General features: G+C 41.1%; 2 protein-coding genes across 3 annotated transcripts in view; one reads left to right on the top strand and one right to left on the bottom strand.

Annotated features, from left to right (window-relative positions):
• Nucleotides 1-9,027, top strand: part of CKAP5 (cytoskeleton associated protein 5) — a 54,131-nt gene extending 45,104 nt beyond the window's left edge. For both annotated transcript variants that reach the window (XM_053944887.1, XM_053944888.1), the window contains 9 exons: nucleotides 360-539; nucleotides 970-1,157; nucleotides 1,560-1,635; nucleotides 2,433-2,621; nucleotides 2,719-2,853; nucleotides 3,366-3,449; nucleotides 3,543-3,702; nucleotides 5,325-5,479; nucleotides 6,649-9,027. In XM_053944887.1, coding sequence (XP_053800862.1) covers nucleotides 360-539; nucleotides 970-1,157; nucleotides 1,560-1,635; nucleotides 2,433-2,621; nucleotides 2,719-2,853; nucleotides 3,366-3,449; nucleotides 3,543-3,702; nucleotides 5,325-5,479; nucleotides 6,649-6,903 — 1,422 coding nt within the window. In that variant the 3' untranslated portion in view covers nucleotides 6,904-9,027. The remainder of the gene's footprint in view (nucleotides 1-359; nucleotides 540-969; nucleotides 1,158-1,559; nucleotides 1,636-2,432; nucleotides 2,622-2,718; nucleotides 2,854-3,365; nucleotides 3,450-3,542; nucleotides 3,703-5,324; nucleotides 5,480-6,648) is intronic.
• A 1,032-nt stretch (nucleotides 9,028-10,059) lies between these two features.
• F2 (coagulation factor II, thrombin) lies at nucleotides 10,060-19,874 on the bottom strand. The gene is made up of 14 exons (XM_053944889.1): nucleotides 19,757-19,874; nucleotides 18,690-18,853; nucleotides 17,712-17,736; nucleotides 17,461-17,511; nucleotides 16,873-16,978; nucleotides 16,661-16,791; nucleotides 14,743-15,039; nucleotides 14,263-14,376; nucleotides 13,863-13,986; nucleotides 13,228-13,395; nucleotides 12,726-12,899; nucleotides 12,435-12,613; nucleotides 11,132-11,202; nucleotides 10,060-10,351 (listed from the first exon to the last, which is right to left on the bottom strand). Exons 1-14 carry the CDS (start codon nucleotides 19,833-19,835, stop codon nucleotides 10,208-10,210), a joined length of 1,827 nt encoding a protein of 608 aa, XP_053800864.1. The 5' UTR covers nucleotides 19,836-19,874; the 3' UTR covers nucleotides 10,060-10,207.

Here is a 19,874-nt window from a genome sequence, read left to right as displayed (position 1 = left end):
CTTAGCAAAATGATTGTCTTGCCCCATAGTTTTTGCATGGGTTTCCGATGGCTTTAACTACTTAGAAGTTGTTTTTTGTCCAGAAGATTTTATAAAAGCTGTAAATTCCAGAATCTATAATGCAGCTGTTGATGTTTTCATTTGTGTACAGGATAGGATTGCACTTCTCTAAAATTGATTGTGTTTGAAGTAGCAATACAAATCTCTAGCTACTGATTTTGGGCGAAAGCTTACAATACAACTGCCTTGGCAAATGGTCAGGGCAAAACCTTTCCTACAGAAAAATATTTAAATTATTGTTATTTTGCACTGTTTGCATTATGTTGATTTTACTAGAGCATTTTGTTTTTAAATCTTAGATTGATGAGGTACTCAAACAGGAAGATAAAGCAGAAGCTATGTCTGGCCACATCGACCAATTCCTAATAGCCACACTTATGCAGCTCCGGTTAATCTACAATACACACATGGCAGATGAGAAGCTGGACAAAGATGAGATTGTCAGACTTTACAGCTGTATTATTGGGAGCATGATCACGGTAAGGCTTGCTGTAAAAGATAAGGTGAAGAGCAAATAATTTTGTGCAGAAGCTGTGGGAGAATGGAATGTCTGTTCTGTACTTACTCCTGAGTCTTTCTTATGAAGGTTTGTTGTCAACTGCTCATCAATGCACCTTTTGAGAGTAGGTGGGGAATGAGAATTTGGGGAAGGGAGGAAGGTCTCTGCTTCTGCAAAATACAGCCACAAGACTTCTATTAAGCTCTGTTTTTAATATTCTTTACCTTTTGAGTGCTGAGTTGGTGGCCTGAGTATTTTCAGAAGTCACTCAGTAGAAATAACTTAAATAATTTTTCTCTTTTTACTTTTGTGGGAAACAGGAGATGTCATGGTTTGACAGTGTAGTCTAGAGAAGTCCCTATAATAAAGGATTATTTGCAGGGAAAACTAACTCTTTCTTCAATCTGTAGCTATTTCAGATAGAGAGTCTGGCTCGAGAGGCATCCACTGGTGTGCTTAAAGACCTAATGCATGGTCTTATTACATTAATGCTGGATTCTCGGGTTGAAGATCTTGAGGAGGGTGAGCAGGTCATCCGATCAGTCAACCTCTTGGTAGTGAAAGTTCTGGAGAAGTCTGACCAGACCAACATCTTGAGGTAAGTAATGAAAAGTGCACAATTATTGCTCTTCTTTACCTGTTCTCTTATGTTCCTTAAACAGCTGAGTTCTTTTGTCATTTTGTAAATGAAGACTGGTGTCTCTAGAATCATTCAGCTAGCTAATAAAGAATTATCACTGATTGTGATCAAAATTTGGCTGCACAGCTGCAGGCAGGCTAAACAAGCCAGCTTAGTATGGTTCTTTGTGCTTTGAAGTTCAGCAGACTCTCTCTTAAATTCTTGTAACATACTAAAAAGAAAGAAAGAAAAAGCTGTTGTACATCTGCTGGACTAACCCCAGTCTCTGGTGTGGTATTCTGTGGTGAGTTGATACCTTTTTTTTTTTTTCTTGTGTATAGCACTTTTTCTGTGTAACCTTTATAAATTTATTCCTTCTAGTGCTCTGCTTGTCTTGCTCCAAGATAGTCTTCTAGCAACAGCCAACTCTCCTAAGTTTTCAGAACTTGTCATGAAGGTGAGCCTGTAGTAGAGATTTTGAACTTACGTGGTTTCTCTGAATTATCTGAAAGAACATCTGAACTCTATCTGAAAGAACAGATAGAGTTAAAAAAATTAGTGTCCGTATCTTGAAATATTTCTTATAACTTCATAATTCTGATCTTATGAGATGTCACGTACAAGGACTTTAGGAGGGAACTTAACACCTGTTAATAGTTTACAGAAACTTGTGTACACCAATACAAGCTCCATACAGAGGTGCACAGTCACCTGCTGGGCTTGTTTGCTTGAGCACCGCACTGTACTATGGATTCAAACAGTGCCAGGCTGGAGCTGACTTGTATCCTATCATCTGTATTGACAGGCAGAGTGAACAGGCAAACATCTGCATTTAAAGTATGAGCATGATCTTTTACCATACAACACCCTTTTGTAACTGGTGTTATTTAAAGACAGCTCAGGCATTCTTGATGAGGTTAAACCTAAAGAACTTGTGCTGCTTGTAGGTGTACGTAGCATATATATATTATCTGCTGAAATTTCTTCACACAAAGCATTCAGTCTCCAGTTACAGGTAGGGAAATCAGTACCTTACTTATGCATCAGCTCTAAAGAAAGATCTGGATACTGTACAGCCAGTTACAAAGAGGAAGTATGTACCAGTGCAAATATAGCTTGAGCAGCAGACATAGTGCATGCCTGCATGATGTGCTAGCAGAGTGAAGTGGCTCAGTGATAGTGTTGTGTAACTTCTTATATAATCAAGTGCTTCTTTCTTGAGTTGTCTTGCTTTAAGTCAGCTTCTCATTCCAGTGTCTGTGGAGAATGGTGCGTCTTCTTCCGGAAACCATTAATAGCATCAATCTGGATCGGATTTTGCTGGATATCCACATTTTCATGAAGGTCTTTCCCAAAGAGAAGCTGAAGCAATGTAAGAGTGAGTTCCCTATTAGGACATTGAAGACGCTGCTTCACACCCTGTGCAAGCTGAAAGGGCCCAAGGTCAGAGCAATCACTAGTCACATTTTTAAATTAGATGTTCATGTAGTCTTCAAAGTCTTTCCTTTTTTTTTTTAATTCCCCTTTTTTCTCATTTTAGATCCTAGATCATTTAACAATGATAGACAACAAAAATGAATCTGAGCTAGAAGCTCACCTTTGTAGACTAATGAAACACACTATGGACCAGAGTGGAAAAGCTGATAAGGACACAGAAAAAGGAGCTTCTCGCATTGTAAGTAAAGATGTGTTGGCAGGAGAAGGGAGTGTAAAGCAATTTATTTAAGAAACAAACTAAATTTTGTGTAAGTAGTAATTCCCTTTTCAGCGGGCAACTAATGTTGGAAATACTCTTGTAAAATGAAATTTTCATTTACAACTGTTTCAGGAATTTGTTGTTTGTGTTTACCTGAGTATTCTGTGCATATCCCAGGATGAAGTACTCTGCAGGAAACTCAAATGAGCAGCAAAAGTTTTATGCTGCATGGTACTGCATCTGATCTACTAAAAGTTAGCCATATCCAAAACAGGTTTTAAACACTTCTCAGCAGGAGTCCTAAAACTTCATTATGTCCTTGCTCACATTCTGTGTATAAAGTGGCTATGGAGAACCCTGATCACTTCAAGGTTTTCTTCATCTTGGAGGCTCTGTATCCAGCTAGCAAGTCTGAGGGTGTCATGGGTTTGTCTGATTTCTTTTTTGTTTTATTCTTTGTTTTAAAAGTCTCCTTTTGTTTATTTATTTAGGAGGAAAAGGCTTCGAAAGCCAAAGTCAATGATATTTTGGCAGAAATATTTAAGAAGATTGGCTCAAAGGAGAACACCAAGGAGGTGAGTGCCCCCTTCCTGCAAGAAAGAGAGCATGGTACACTAGAATAGTATATGCAGCAGTTGTAGTAATACATAGCAACTCTTCCCTCCCAGGGTCTGGCAGAACTGTATGAATACAAAAAGAAATATTCTGATGCAGACATTGAGCCCTTCCTGAAAAATTCCTCACAGTTCTTCCAAAGCTATGTGGAAAGAGGCCTCCGACTGATAGAAACAGAACGGGAAGGGAAAGGACGCATTGCTACTTCTACAGGTACATGTTATAGCAAAACTGATTGGTTTGTGAGAAGCAGAGATAGAGCAGTTACAGGTCTCCTGGTAGAAATTAATATTTGCATACACTTACGGATTTCTGAAGCAAGCCATGTATTTTCTTGCTGCTTGAGTTGCTTCACAAGGCAGCATTTGTAGGGAGTATGCATTCTTTGTTTACAAAAACAGAAATTACAACCACGCTAAATGTAGAAAACATCTGAAAGGCTTGGCAAACATGTGGTTCTAATCCATATCCTGTAGTGTGGGTTGAACATTAGCTTGTGTTTCATGTGTCTGGTATCAAGAATTGGTTCTGCAAGGTATAAAACTGGTTTAAAACAGCAGCAGCAGCTGTCAGATCCTCCTTTTACCTTTTTACTAAAAAACATAGAGGATGCTTTTAATAAAATTACTTTCTGTGGAATTGGAAAGCTTATTTTTAAATAACATGAACTGTTTCTGTAGAATTTGTGATTAATTGGATGAATTATTGTAAAACTGTTTGTTGCTGAGTCTTTTCATTGCAGATAAATACGAAGGAGTGTTTAATGAAATATTAGGGAAGGAATGTGACAAATTATTAGCTGACAGTAAAAGCTGATACAGTCTAGCAAAACTACCTCTAATCTTTATTTCTTACTCGTTTCATAGTGTCCTGTGAAACTGGAGCCTTTTTTCTACTACTGCTCCTTCTCCTATCCCTGTATTGTAGATTCCTTTAGAAAGATGGATGATTGGAGGTTCTTTCAGAACTTCCTAAATGTGTCCACCTATGTAGGACAGAAAATTCTACCTCGCATAGTGGAAGTCTGTACAACTGAGAAATACTAGTTCAGCAGTTTTCAAAACCTAATTTACGTGCCACAGTTGTCTTTTTTTTTTTCTTCCCTAAGTGTGATGTAATAAAACATGCTGTTCCATATTGCAACAGTGCTTTATTTAGAGTAAAGTATAAATGCTTAACCTTAACTCTCCTTTTATCTATTTTAAACACCCTTGTAGTAAATTAGTGAGAACAAATACTTGTCCATTTTAAGTCTTAGAGTTTGCAATTCTTTTAATAATGGGAAAGTTTTATTTTGGCATGTAAATTCCTTTTCTAGTCTCTTGGTAGGGAAGCTTTAAAAACCTTGTAATGTGCATTCCAGAAATCACTCTTTGAGACTGAGTTGGAATAAAAAGCTTCAAGTTGCACAAATTGAGAGATAAAGAGGGGTTAGAATCAGTGGTAAACCCAAAAGTACGACTAAACTAGAAAAAGACATTCCAAGTATTTCCCACCTTGCTAATTGATTAGTTCTCGCACTGGACATTATGGTCACTGCTGATGCACCTCAGCATCCTCCTCTCTCCACACTGTTCTCTTTAGCTGTTGGCTTCAGCAATCTAGAGCTGCTCTGCAGACACTCCTCAAATTTCTCCATTTCTTTTCTTGATTTTCAGTTGTCATTTTTGCAAGAAAATGAAAGGCCAGATGTATCTATACTAGCAAATGCAAATAATAGGTTGGTTAATTCTTCATCCATTGCATCTTATTTCAAGGAACTGACCAAGAGGTTTAAGCTTTTCTGATGTTTTAATTTTTTTTAACTTTCCTCCTTCCTTCCCCTCATCCTCCAGGAATTTCTCCTCAGATGGAAGGAACATGTGTTCCTGCATCTACCCACACTGTATCTTCATCTATAGGAAACACAAATGGGGAGGAAGTGGGGCCTTCAGTTTACTTGGAAAGATTAAAAATCCTCAGGCAGCGTTGTGGCCTCGACAATGCAAAGGTATTGTGCTTGACAACACTTGTAAATCCCCTGGGGAGGCACTTGATTTGCACTTTTTTTTAAGAATTCAAATGCCAGAAGGCAGAGTCCAATCAGAATTTATGATCTTTCATTTATAATGCATGTCCTAGCTACTCACTGCATGTCACTATGCCTAATATAAATGGCTTTAAACTCATTATTTGGCCAACTAGGCTTGCATTTCAATCCAGTCTGCATTGCTGGTGTTAGGTGCAGGTTGTTTCTACAGGCCTGTAGCTGATTATCTTTCCTTGCTGGGAAGTTGAGTCTCAAAGGTTCAAATAACAATTTTTCTCTAAGAGTTAACACCTCAGAGGTGAAGGATGTGGAACTTCTAGACTTTATGCTCTAAAACAACCATGAGAGCTGAATTAGAACTTTGAAGTTTTATATATTTTGGGTGTATGGATACTGAGGTGCAGGAATGATGAATGAGCTTAGTACTGGAAACCTGTGGACCAAAATTTCTTACAGTTCAATGATCTGTACATTTGGAATCTAGTGCCAATTCCTGAAATTTTAATTCAGCCATGAGAAGTGATGTTCAGTCTAGGAATAGTCATCTAGATGACTATTTAACTGTTTTAACCTTTGACACAAATTTTGAGTATCAGCTTAGAGCTCTGAGAAATCATAGTAACAAGGTAAGTAACTCGGATGGAAATATCAATTGGTAAAAGAACACTGGAATTGACAGTTTAAGTCTTTGACAGGTTCAGTCTTGCCAGTCAGTTAAAGTTTCCTCTTCTCATTCTTCCAGAAAATTCATTGTCTGCTGATGTTGCACATAGGGAGGGATTTTTCTCTTGTGTTAGAATTTAGGCTGTTCAAAACTCTGGCAGTCTATCTCAGTAAAACTCTGGTCTGCAGGGAATTTTTTGATCTTGAAAGACTAGTTTCTTTGTGTCCCTGTTGACATAAAATTAAACATTAACTACTCAGATGACTGAGCATTGTAATTAGCTTTGCATGGTTCTGACTTGGACAGCAACTGACTGTATTGCTCCAGATCCCCTTGTGTTGTAGTGCTCTTTCCCTTTCCTTTGTTTTTATTGCTTGTAGAGATGAAAAGCCATTGATTATGATTTGTACTTTTTATATGGCCTTTACCACTATATGTCTTAACACTTCACTTTTCTCCCTCATAGCAGGAAGACAGACCCCCTCTGACGTCTCTGCTCTCTAAACCAACACTCCCTACAGTTGCATCCTCTACAGATATGCTTCACAGTAAACTCTCCCAGCTGCGTGAGTCCCGGGAGCAGTACCAACACCTGGACCTGGACTCCAATCAGACTCATTCCTCTGGCATTGGAACTACCCTGGCTTCACCCTCTTCTGCAGCAGCCAATATTGATGACTTGAAAAAAAGATTGGAGAGAATAAAAAGCAGTCGCAAATAGAGATGCAAAGAGACGGTGTCGCTGTTGCTTGGGGCTGTCTTCAGCTTTAGTTTACTAAACTAGGAGTCTTCATAGTTAAATGGCCTCGTTTAGGCCTAATGTATACAAACTGGTTTATGTATAATACAGTGGATTTTGGGGGGTTGAGTCATTGTGGCACAAGTATTTGTACATAATCTGCTTCTCAATAAGCATCTCTTTGACAATAGAAGGCTGTCTGTGTATTAGTTTTAGTGTACAGACCTGTAAACAACCATCCTCTTGCTCAGACTAGTTTCTCATGACTTGGGGTTTTTATTTGTAAAGTTGTCTTTAAAATCTTTTCCTAGTTCTTAACTCTTAGAGGGCCTTTAGTGATTTCACTTTTAATTTTGTGAATTCTTCTCCATGTAATCCTTGAACTGTTTATTCTGTATGGACACATGGCATGAAGTAACTAATTTAAGTGTCTTTTGTAAATAAAGTTTGCATTAACTATACCAGCCTCTATAGGAACAGCAGCAACTGCTGGTTAGAGGTCACTCTCTATTTCTGAATGTTAGTGACTGGGCATCTAGAAACTGAACTAAGCTGACATGAACCTTGGGGTTTGGATACACTCTAAGGAAGATGAATGGAAATACACTGTCTGTGGGTGCAGTCCTGAGACTTTGCACTCTTCTATGAGCAGTAGTACATTTTTTATATAGTTGCTTTTTTTTGTTTTGGAATGTTTCTGTAACTTGAAAATATTTAGTTTGTTGAAATGTTTATTTTGAATTATCTAGTCCTTGTGATGCCTTTACCCAGATTGCGTGGTCCCATCTGAGGGAGCTTTCTTTGAGGGAGCCTGCTGCTGTTGATACAGAATAGAGTAGCAGTGGTGTATGGTCAGCAGACTCATTTATCCTGAACTCATCTGGTTAAGCAGTGTTCCTCGTGCAGGTAAACCTCACTCACTACATTCTTTTTGCTCTTAAACAACAGATGTTACCATTTTGTAACTAAGACACCTAATAGAACTAGTCTGCGAAGTTGTAGCCACTTCTTTTTTTTTATGAGTGAAGAGCCTTTTTCAGAAGCTCCAAATAATGAAGATTTAACACAGACACACTGCGTGTCCTTTCTAGCCCTTTCATTTCTAGGGAGGTCATGTATTTTCACCTTACTGCTGCACTTCCATGTGAAAACTGGTTGTGAAGCATAAATTGCACATCTGTTGCATAGCTAGAACAGAGTTATTGAAAGGTTGGACAGGCAGGCTTAAAATAACACACATCTATGCTAGGTTTTTAATCTGTTCCATGTAACTGCTGCTTTTGTTGTTTGCTTTGTGGACCAGCATAAGAGCGTAAGAGCTATTGCTGAAACTGTCTTGCCTGATTACAGTAAAAACATGACTTTAAATTAGTACATGTACAACAGATCTATGCCAGAGCTTCTGCAAATGTCTGAAATCTTCCTTTCACAGGACCCCTAGACTGGGGTTGCAGTTGGCATAATGCTGCTTGGTGCTTATGGTGAGTTTGCACACTGTGATAGCAGGTGATCACGAGCATTCTCCATCCTGTGTTAACTGATATGATCCCATTCATTGCTCCACTGCCTCAATTTAGTAGTCAGTCTCCTCTCATAACCTGAAATGAGCATGCACTTGTGGAACAGTGCTCTGTTACAAGTGGGGGTTTGGCCCTTATTGGTAAGTGCTGTGGTTTTGTGCACTTAAACTGGGGCAGTTTGTGAATAGTTTGTGTTGGCTAGAGTTACTGCCACTACCTCTCAATTACTAGCTGCTCTCTGAAACTTAGTGACATTTAAATTAATCCATATGTTTCTTTACCATATTCAGCAGACATTCTGAAGAAGTATTTGTTAATTAGCTCAGGATGTTAAAACAGCAATGCCTGCAAACCTGCGTAAACTATTTTAAATTTGAAGCTGAATCAGAAGTGAAATACAGGAATAATTGAGTAACAGAAGATATAGTTGTTTTTATGAATGAGTTTTTGCCCTGTGTCTTTGTAGTGTCTGGTTGGACTCAATATCCTGGGAGTTCTGAACTAAAACTTGTGCACATAAATTAATAAAGCCTAATCTTTAGCCCAGACAATATTTAAATAACATTAAACTGAATTTTAAAAATTATTCTTCTGTATTGTTTGTAACAAGTCAATATGATCAGTGACTTTCTCCAGAAACTGTATGGTCCTGGTTCCCCCCTTTTGTCACAGATTATTTGATAGTAGTGAAGGGGTGAGGCTTTAATTTAAACATTAGAAGGGCTAAACATTTTCAGTGTTCAATGTATGTGGTTATCAATGACTTTAAACAGTCATGAAACTTGAGCTGTTGAGGTTTTTTTCTTCAGATTTCTTTGAGAGGTTGGTTTTTGTGCTTTGTTTGGGCAAAAATCTCACGGTTGTCTTAGTAGAAAATTGGGCAGAACAAATTGAGTGGTCAGAAATTTGTGTTTACTGCTGTACTTCTGGATCCTCAGTGGTCCACAAATTCCTGCTAAAGAGGAGTTTGTGAAAGACTGAAGCTTGTTTTTGGAGAGATCCCTAAACAGCCTTTATAACACAAGCAAACAGGTAGAGTGCAGGATGTTTTCATTGCAGGCTTTGACAATGACTACATGAATTGCTTCCTTCAAAATCTTGCTATGCAGGTGGAAAATACACAATGAGGACCCAGCACCACCTCCTGTATAGGAACTTAATGGAAGTGCTGCTTAATGTATGCAAGCCACTATTCCTTTGTAGGATGAATTGCACACAGTGGTGCTGATATTTATTGCCGGCTGTTGTAGCTGAGAACAATGTTTGTCTGATCAAAACAGCTTCTAATTGCTTTACTTTTGACATTGGTGTTTTGTGGAATGCTACAGGTACTGTAGGGTGGTTATCTCTGGTACATAGATGGATCAAAAACTAGAACAGAATATTAGTTGTCTTGAAGGGAGGAAAGGGGATAGTGCATGAGGGCATAATCTTGCTTGCTGTGACTGACCAAGGCCATTGTGAGGGGTCCAAAACCTGTTGATTATAGCTGATGAAAGGGAGGGAAATTTGTTTGAAGTACAATAGGTAATTACCAGTATAGCTACTGGTGCTCCTGGCTACTGTCATGACTTAGATACAACTGCAGCTAAATTCAGCATGAATAAAAGGAAGAAGATGGGTTTCAGAGCTTTTATTCTGAGGGAGAAGACTTTCCTTTGTCAAGTTGTAAGGATATAACTTGTTTTACTTCAGGATTTTCTGTGCTTACGTTTTAAAGTGGAGCATTGTAGCAAAACTGAGACCAGGCAATGTAAATGCTTCATCTATCGCCCCTGATTTTCGATGACTTTTCGTATCCACTTTTTCAGGCGAAATACATGAGTGTAAAATCCATATTTGCCATCTCGGTCACAGCCTTCTCCCCATGAAACTATTCCCACTTGATACCAACGGTTGTCATCTGGGTTCTAAAGTAAAGAAAAATGGGATTGGCACAAGGAGCAAAAGATCTTGATGGAATCAGAGAATCATTAAGGTTGGAAAAGACTTCCAAGATGAAGTCTAACCTTTGACCAAACACCACCATGTTAACTAAATCACAGCACTAAATGCACTCTTTCAGTGAAGAAGTTCCTCCTGATGTCCGAATTGAACCTCCCTTGGCACAGCTTGAGGCCATTTTCTCTTGTCCTTTGCTTGACAGGAAGAAAAGGTCAAGTGCCACCTAGCTACAACCTCCTTTCAGGAGGTCTCCTCTGAGCTTCCTTTTAGAAAAGCAAGCTTGTTTAGAAAAGGAGGCTGTCCCCAGACTAAATAAGCCCAGCTCCTTCAGCCACACCTCATAAGACTTGTGCTCTGGATTGTTTAGCAGCTTGGTTGCCCTCTCAGATCTAAACCTTGAATATGCCCCAGTCTGTTTAATGACGGATGATGCTGCTTAGGGCTTCAGACTGGCATCTCCAACAGAGTCTATTGGAGTCATTTTGTCTCTACTCTTAAATTTTTAGTTAAGAATTGGCCATCACTCATGCAGCCTGCAGGTGATCTCCCAATATGCTGAGAGCTCAGTATAGAAATGGGGCTGGATGACTGCAGGATTGGCCTCCATTGCTCACCTTGAGCATAAGCTGAGGTTGCTTCAGCCACTCAGCAGTGGCTCAGCTCTGCTGCTTTTTTTAGACTATGAAGTTCAGCACAGAACAAACGTATCTTTGTATGTCTTAAAAGCTTGAACTTGTTGAACATACCTTCATTACAAAAGGTCCCCCACTGTCCCCTTCACAGGCATCTCCTCTCTTTAGTGCATCAGGACTGTAACCTACAGGCAAGAAAAATGGACATTTGACTGTAGGGGCAGGGACTGGTGTTGGCCATGTTTTCTTTAAGGTTTTAGGATAAATGGCATAAATGTTTTCGGACCCATGAGATTGTTTTCTGATTCTGTCAACTTGGACTTCTGTTTTTCATATATGTAAAAATTCTAACTTTGCATCTGTCTTTGCAGCATTCTTGAATCTATACTCTGTGCTCTCATTCCTGTTTTTTCATCAGAATTGCTGTTAGTGTCAGTTGCACTGACACTGTACAACAGCTGTAGCTTGAGCTACTGTGCTTTTCTTGTCTTAGAAACTTATTTGTAATAATCCACCTTCCCTCTTCTTCTATTTACTATAGAGATTCACTGTTCTCCCCACTTTCACTTTTCTGTCACTGTAAGTTCTGCTCTTCCTCTCCCCAGCTGTCTTCCTGAAGTATCACTATGAAAAAGAAGAGGATTTCGTTCATTCCCGGTGAACTGGATAGTATCTCTGCACGTTCCCATCACCCGTGTCTCCATTTTTTTCTGTAGGTCTGCATCTCAGCTATTTCATAGAATGTTGTCTAGAAAGAGAATCCATAAGATCTCTGTATTTTCAGCACACTCACGTACTTGGCTTCCATCCTAACTCAAGCAATTGCATGCATTTAGATGCAAGCAGCACAAATTTAGTCAAAAATCACGAGGCTTGCTTGTAGAAACTGATAAAGTCTGCACAAATGAAGAATACAGCAGAAACTATTAAATTGGTACATAAATCCATAGTCTCTTGATAACTTGAATTCTGTGTCCACTTCTCACTCAAAAAGGGAATGATGCTAGAAGAGATTTAGGAAGGTAGGAGCCTTCAAAATTTGTGGCCATAAGTATGAATGGGCTCCAAAAGAGTGAGACGAGCTAGTAGATAGGATTATAGGTGTGCAGCCTTTAATTTAGGAAGTCACTGAACTGCTGTGTGTACTGGTGAAAAGATAATTTTACTTGTGCTTAGTTCTCCCACAGCTGCTGCTGCTAAATAGTACCATTAGACTAGTGCCTGACACAGATTAGTGTTGCAAACTTTATTCCTATAAGTTCTTTAGCCTTCATGTTTTCTGAGAGCTGAGAAATCTCTTATCATGGGAAAGTTATTCTTTGTGGAGGGCATTTACAAATTTATCAGAAAGTAATCTTGCTGCATGAGTCACACCAGGAGCTCAGAGCCCTTGACTTCTGTCTCCGGTGTTACTTACCTGCACAGAACATGTTGTCAGTGACTTTGACTCTGGTGGATGCCTTGCAGGTACTTTGATCTACAATGGGCAGATTGACTTGTTGCAGAACTGTGGGCAAGTTGGAGGGGCTAGTGGCCCATGTTTCTTTCAAGTTTCCCCAACCAGTTACCCTCCCTTTGTAACCTGCCAGCATCAGCCTGTGGAAGGAAGCAGAAGTATAATTAAATTTATTGTAATAGCTTTCTTCTGCCTGGCACTCTTACTGCAAATAGCCTTGAGAAGTCATCTTTTTCTCTCTCTTCTCCTCACCTCTGCACAACCTCTTTGGTAGGCAGGCAGACAGGATGGATGTAGTCACTGAAGCTGATGGGTCTCTTTAAGTGCATGAGTGCAATGTCTCGGTCCATGTTCTCTTTCCAGTTGTACTTGGGATGGATGATGATTTTATCCAACAGAGCAATCTTCTCTTTATTCTTTTCATATCTGAAATAGTTATGAAGGAAAGAACTCGCTGTATAGTAGCAGCTGAGAGTCCTCTGGAGTTTATGATACTCTCAGCTTTGTACCCTCTGAGACAATGCTGTCTTTACATTGGAGCACCCTTTTAGATTTCCCAGGCTTCCTTGCTCCCTTTCATTTCAACCTTCAGGATCAGCAAGAGCAGCAAAGGACAGCCCCACTAGATCCTGTTATTGAGAGGCACGTAACATTAGTTATAATACTCCATGGATACTGAATGATAGCCCAACTTCAAAGTATCTCATTACTTCAAGAGAAGTCTAGTTCGTTCTCACTTCATTCAGACTCTTACTTTGCTCTTACGTGCTTGCCAATCCGCACCAATATGTCACTTGTACTTAAGTTCTTGTCCCAGGGTGGATAAAAAAGACAATGAGCAGCAGTCAGGATCCAGCTGTCACTGATGAGGCTGGCACCACACAGCAGCTCCTGAGGAGACTTTTTGTAGAGCATCACCTGCCTGAGAGATGAGGAGGAAGGAAGCCCTTAGCAGGACTAAATGGGTCCTGGTGTCTTGCAGAAAGTGCAGATTTGGCAGTGAGCAGGAAACAGCATTGCGCTATACTGACAAAACTGAGTAAGTAGCTCTGTAGCAAGTCTTCCCTGGACATGTATATCCTATGTAGTAGGCCATTTACCCCATTTCTTTTACCTGAAGAAGTTTCTGATGCTTTTCATTCCATCTTCATCCATGAAGATGAAACACACCAACACCCTTGCTTTCTCCAGTGGTTGCATACTTGATTCAAGAGGAGAGTTTCTTTCCAGCTATTTTAGTACTGCTCTGTCAACCACTTGGGGAAGCTTTGATTAGAATCTGTAATATATGCACGCTGCCTAAGATAGGAAAGCCCTTTTATTTCTACCTGCTTGAGCTGAAGAGAAGGAAGACACAATCCCCAAAGACTCTGCAAAGACAATACTTACCAGGGGGAGCTGCCAACTTCTGCGTCATCCCCACCAACAACTCTTCCTGTGTAGGAATCCAACAGCTCCCTCTCACTTTTGTCTGTTATCTTTTTCTTCTCAAATAAAGGACGAGTGCCACAATCTGAAAAAACAAGCAATCTGGCTTTGCTACTCTACCTGATTCACAGTGGAGAACTGTTGTCTGCAGCCAGCATGTGAAGCTGGAAGATCTTAGAAAGGAAGTGCTAACTAGCTCCATGATTAGAACTGGATATTGACTTCTGAGAGTTCTTCAAGGAATTTAAGTATCTTCTGCTGCTTTTAACAGCTTTTGGCTAGCTGATGTTTCTGAGGAACAGTGAATAGGAAGTAGCTACAGCCCTTCTGCAAACATGCTGTACCTAGAGTTTTTGCTCACCTGCTTCACCTGAACCAAAAGTTTTTTCATCAAAGAAGGTTTTGAACTCTTTATGAGTAGTAGAACGTCCTGATATTCCCTCAGATTCTTGGTTCTCATCCTCTAGCGAGCTGTCTGAGAGACGGAAAGACAAACCAGGTAAAAAGCTTAAGTGTAGTTGCCATAATTATCAGCAATGTAAATGTTCCTTTCCCCACACAGCGGGTCTGATGAAGGAATGATGTTTTAAAACACCAGTTCTCTTTTTAATGTGCCTTGTCCACCAGTGTGAGTTTTCAGGGAGAACACCTGAGAGAGGTAACAGTGCTGTGCACCTAAGGCAGGTTAGTACATGTTGTGATATATGGACAAACAAGATTCCTGTGTGCATGGTGCACATACATCCTTGTCTATTCGTCCCAGGCCAAGCACTTCATTCTACTGCTGTTATTTGCCACTGCCTCAAATATGTGCCTACCCAAACCTATGCAGACTTCTCACCGCAGTAGTGCAGATCACAGTAGTCAAAGTAGGGTGATTCATCTGTGACACACCAGGCACCCTCGTCATCTCTGTCTGGATTCCGACAGTAATTCTCCTGCAGCTCCACTTCTGGGTCAATTTGTTTTCCATGGAGCACCTCTTTAGCTTTCTCAGAGTTCCATGGCAGACATTTAGCTCCAGACACAGTGACTGAGAGAGTCCCTGTGTAAAGCATGCCTTTCTCTGGTTCACAAGGCTCCACTGGTGCAGGTTCTACGGCCGGTGGAGTAAATGGAACTGTTGTTCTATCTTCACCTGGAAAGACAGAGAGCTGTGATTTAAGCCATAGCTGTGCACTCAGAAGTACTAATAGCAAATAGCATCAGAGCCCCTTTACTAAAGCCTAGTTCCATGGGGCCTCCCATAATGTTTGGGAGCTCCCACCATGTTTCCATGCATTTGGTGGCCCTCTAAAATACTGCAGTGTCAGAGGTGGGTCAGCAGTATGTGAAATGAGGCTGGCACTATTCATCACACTTCTCTTTGTCACTAAGATATGAGGAACAAATGTCCTTCTGGGACATTTTGAGAACCAGTTCAATGGATAGGTAGCTGTCTCAGGCATCATAATTCTGCTGTATTAGCTCCTTCAACACCTTATTCTAAAATGCATAACTAGGCCATATTTGGGGAGCCTTTTACTGTGGTATTCTACTACAATGACAAATTTAACTTTTGCCAATGTTTCTAAATCTAATGATAAGTGAAAAAATTTTGTGCAAGACTTTTCACACTTTTTCTTGCAAGTGTCCTAATGACTGCAAGTTTTAAGCAGTATTTCCTGAAGGAGTGGGTACTCAATAATCTCTTCTTGCTTGGCCTCAAGGTGCCTTCTCCTTGTGCAGAGGGGGAAGACCCCATGTGAAGAGAGACCCAATTTGACTATTCACTTTGGTGCACAACAGCCACTGGGCAAGTAGCATTCACCTTTATTGATGAGACTGCTTCTGTTTTTTGACTCGTGTCAACATGATTATAAAAGAACTGTGCACAAACCCAAGGTTTTTCTAATCCTGCTATATCCATGCACATGGAAGTGTAACTGTAAGATACTGCAGGTCAGAAATTAACTGGTGAACAGAGGTCGCACAGATGCCTAATGGCCTCAAAGCAGAGCAGTATTTCTTCTCCGTTTGCTAGATTCTGCAGACCAGAGCAATGGTAATGGCTTTTGAAATTTCAAAATACCCCATGTCAAAATGGTTGCTGACCTCTGACTTTTACTTATGTGTTGTTGCTTCTAGTCTCTTTTGGAAGAGAAACTTCTGCTGTGTGAGAAGGTTCTCTCTTTTACCAGTTCTTCTGAGACAGAGGCCAAGCCCCAGGGGAGATGGCTCTCTACTAGGGAGAAATGGGAATGTGTAAGTGTAGAGGGATGATCCTCCATGTTCAGCTCAATGATAAGAGAAGAGCATCTTCTCTAATTGAGATTGTGAGTATTAAACTGCACACCTCCACAGGAGAGAATGTTAAGGCAGGCAGTCAAGCACAAACTGCAGTTATTTTGTCCTAAAGGTAGGCATTCAGACCAAAAAACATTATGACTCATGGCTGTCACAAATTAGAGACAGCTGGGCCAGGATTTTGGGGTGACTGACTAGAAAATACTGTAGTACATTCCAGGGTACTGCTGACACTGGTTTTAATTTGGATCTAGATTAGTGTAATCTAGAGAAAATGGCTCATTATGTATGGGCAACTCAGTGACTTTTCTTCCTCAGTTCCTTTACCCTTTAAGATGCAGCTTCTCTACCCCTACTGACCTCTGTTCATGTAAGCATTCCCCCTCCTTAACCCTCTCCTTGACTGCTTTAGTATCAGTCTCAGTGCAGTGTTTTGCTGTGAGTGAAGGGCTCTCTGGAATGCTGGGGCATACCACACACGGGGACAGGACACGCCTCCCGTTCTACCGTTGGGTTTCGAGTATAGCACCATGGGCCTTCTGAGTTGTTGTCTGGGTTCCTGCAGTAGTTCTCAATGAGGTTGGGATAAATGGTGGCATTAAATCTATGAGAGACAAAGCTGGTTAGGCTAGGAAGGAAGGACACCCCAGAGAACTCTTAAGGGGTATGTGGGAGATGAACTTACTTAGGAATATGTGGATACTTGCTTGTCCACACTTGACATTCAATCCCAGACTTGGTTTGGCTAATTGTTCCCCGATAGTTCTGGCCCAGCCCAAGAGCACAGTTACCTGTCAAAATCCCAAGAGAGTGTAAGCCAGTCAGTGGAACTGGATGTTGCATTTTTCAAGGTCAGAAGAACCATCTCACATATCCCTTTAGCTTTTGCTGGGTGCATGAGCCTGCAATAGCAGAGGCATCCTCTTCCTGTGAGAAGCCTAAGCTTTTTCTGCTTCATCAGAGGGAGCTATGTGTGAGAGCTCTGTGCTTTGCTTTGGCTCAGAGCCTTTCTGAGAGGCTGCTCACACCTGTATTGCAAGGAAAAGGATATTTACCCCATGCTATTTCAGTGCACAAGCCAGATTGTTTGTTGAAATGATTACTAGGGAAATAAAGAGTAAGAAGTAACTTCAAATTTCTCCCTTTGTATTTTTCTTTAAAATTAGATGGCTTCTCTAACATCAGTTAAATTTTTTTCTGTACAATCTCTGCAGGAAGTAAGTTCCTGGCACTCACTGTATCTAGGAGATTGAGGTCAGCATGAAGTTCATACCTTCTAGACAAGCATCCAGAATTGTCCTGGACTTTCCCAGGCCCTGACATACTAGCAAAATAAGAAGAAAGAAACACATTATATGAAAGCAATCCAAATAAGCATCATCATTTGAACCAGTTTATCATCTAGAGACAAAACACAAGTGCTTAGCCCTGGAAAGTGAGCTCTTAAAAGAGGGAGCCATCTCTCCAGGATGAGATATTGCATCCTAAGGAATAACAGTACCTGCAAGACTCAAAACAACTTACCTTGGTATTTTGACCAAAATGTATCCTGTAAAAAAAAAAAAAAAATTAAGGACACAGAACATCAAACCTTTCTTGGCTACCATTATTCAAACCAGTAAGAGAACGTCCCATCACAACAAAAGGGAAGACCAATCTAGCTCTGTTTATACCAATTACTATGGAGTCAAAGCAAAAAATGCGATACAAAACACATTCCCACACATCAGACTTGGGAATCAAGACAATACTGTTGTTTCTAAAGAGACCAAAGATGTTTACAACCTTCATCAACCTGCAGAGCAAGCAGTGCAAGTAATGCAGTGTGCTACAGTGCAGAAGTCCAAGCAGCTGAACCTGGAATTTCTAAGGCCACAGATCACATGTAGGTATTGCTCATCTCTGCCATGCAGCCTGAGGCTGATTGCTTTTGAAGTACTCCAAAGAGGTAGTGTCTTGCTGGCTTAGGCTCCTAACTGTTTATCTGTTGGGTTTTTTTTTGGGTGTGAAATTCTGCAGGGACACCAGCCTTGGCGCTAGGAGCAAAACCCAAAAGGATGCAGCATAAATTTGGCAGAGTGAGTGAGTCTGGAAACCGGAAAAATGGTCAGGGTGTGCAAAGGCTTCAGCTCAAGGGAGTCTGAGGAACCTGCACTTAGTGTTTTGACTACTATGCCAGTGCTTCTTTGAGTGTCTGGGACAGCAGTTTGCATGTGTGGTACCATGCTGAGCTAGTGGAAGATGCTACTCAGGACTAATGGCACCTTGCCACTTCATGCATAGGGAAGGAGAGAAAAGAACCTGAGCTTTTAAGTGTATTCCCTGCAGTGTCTCAAGCAGGGAAACTCCCTAAGGAAGCCTGAGCTTGCTGTGGGGTGTGCACTCATCAGTCTCATCTTTAGCTCACAGAATTGAGTATTACAACCCTGGCCCCTGGCTGTGTGGGCAACTCTGTGTGTCTCCCTACAGAGGCTGCCTGAGGGAATGTTTCCTGGTACGTACCGTCTGATCGGTGGATTCAAGGGCTTCGAAAGCCTCCTCATAACTGCATGTCTCCTCCAAGCACTCTCGCTCCAGGTTTCCCTTGAGCATCTCTTCTAGAAATCCCTTGTTGGCACGTCGGTGGCGCTTGAGCAGTGACAATGCCTGCCCCTTTTCCAGGAAAACTATCAGGTCAGAACACTGCCAGTCAAAGGGCTGCTCACAGCCAGAGGGCACCTTTGTCTCCCCTTGCAGTTTCCAAAAACCACATGCAGCTGATGTGGTGATCCCTCAGCCCAGCCTCCCGCAGCACACCATACAGAGAGGAAAAGCCCTGTCATGTCTACACTTGATGATCAGAGCAGGCTCTCTGGAATTCATCCTGTCACTGCTCCCATCACTTAAGGAACAGAAGTGACAGGAACACTGCTTCCTCGGCAAAGCTGCTCTGCTCATTTGCAGCTAGATAGAGGCTTGTTTGCTTTAAGCCTGCTGCTGTCCCTGTCCCCAGCCACTGTATTTCTATGTTGTAAGCCTCAGACCACTGTGATAAGCACAGCTTGGTTCCATTTCATGTTCAGAGCCCCTGATTTGAAATGTGGAGACAGGTCTTCCCCTACACAGTAGTGGGTCAGAGAGGACTTAACCTCATGTTAAGAAAAGACAGTTAGAAGCTCTAATAAAAGGAGCAGTGAGCAGGAAGGTGGAATATTTTGTATGACCTAAAGTTTCGATAAAGCACAGCTAGGGAGGCAATAGAGAATTGAAGTCACCTAGGTCAGTTGAGAAACTCTGTCCCCAAAAGCCCCATGATTATTGTTAGACTTGATCCTGGACTAAGCCACAGTCCCCTCCCTTCCATTTTCCAGGTGACCCATAAAATGCACTGAGTTGCTATCACCAGCTGACAGATGCAGCTGCATCCTCCTATGTTCACTCCATTCTCAGCACCCTTTTGCTCCCAGCTTCAAGCTTTTAGCCTGTCCTCCTGACTTGAGGAAGAAAACTTGCTACCTGTGTTACCCCTGGAAAGAATTATCCCTGTCTTCCTCCTGTCATCTACTGCTACTTCTGCCCTTGAGTCTTACCTCCAGCATGGCTCAAGGTGAGGTGCAGAAGACTGGAGAAGAGCAGGCCCCTCAGTATGCTGGTTTTGGTCTGCGCCATGCTGTACAGCCCTGGCTGCAGGGGAATTGCAAAGGAAGC

The sequence above is a fragment of the Vidua chalybeata genome, chromosome 6, assembly GCF_026979565.1.
Source record: "Vidua chalybeata isolate OUT-0048 chromosome 6, bVidCha1 merged haplotype, whole genome shotgun sequence".
Classification (NCBI taxonomy): Eukaryota; Metazoa; Chordata; class Aves; order Passeriformes; family Viduidae; genus Vidua; species Vidua chalybeata.
The sequence above is the reverse complement of the archived record's forward strand: the minus strand, read 5'-3'. Positions and strand labels throughout refer to the sequence as shown.

Coding starts and splice junctions, on each gene's coding strand:
- F2 (XM_053944889.1), bottom strand. CDS start 19,835: ATGGCGCAGACCAAAACCAGCATACTGAGGGGCCTGCTCTTCTCCAGT. Junction 15,040..16,660: donor GTGTCCTGTCCCCGTGTGTG/GTATGCCCCAGC, acceptor CTGTCTTTCCAG/GTGAAGATAGAACAACAGTT. Junction 13,987..14,262: donor TTTTGGTTCAGGTGAAGCAG/GTGAGCAAAAAC, acceptor TTGTTTTTTCAG/ATTGTGGCACTCGTCCTTTA.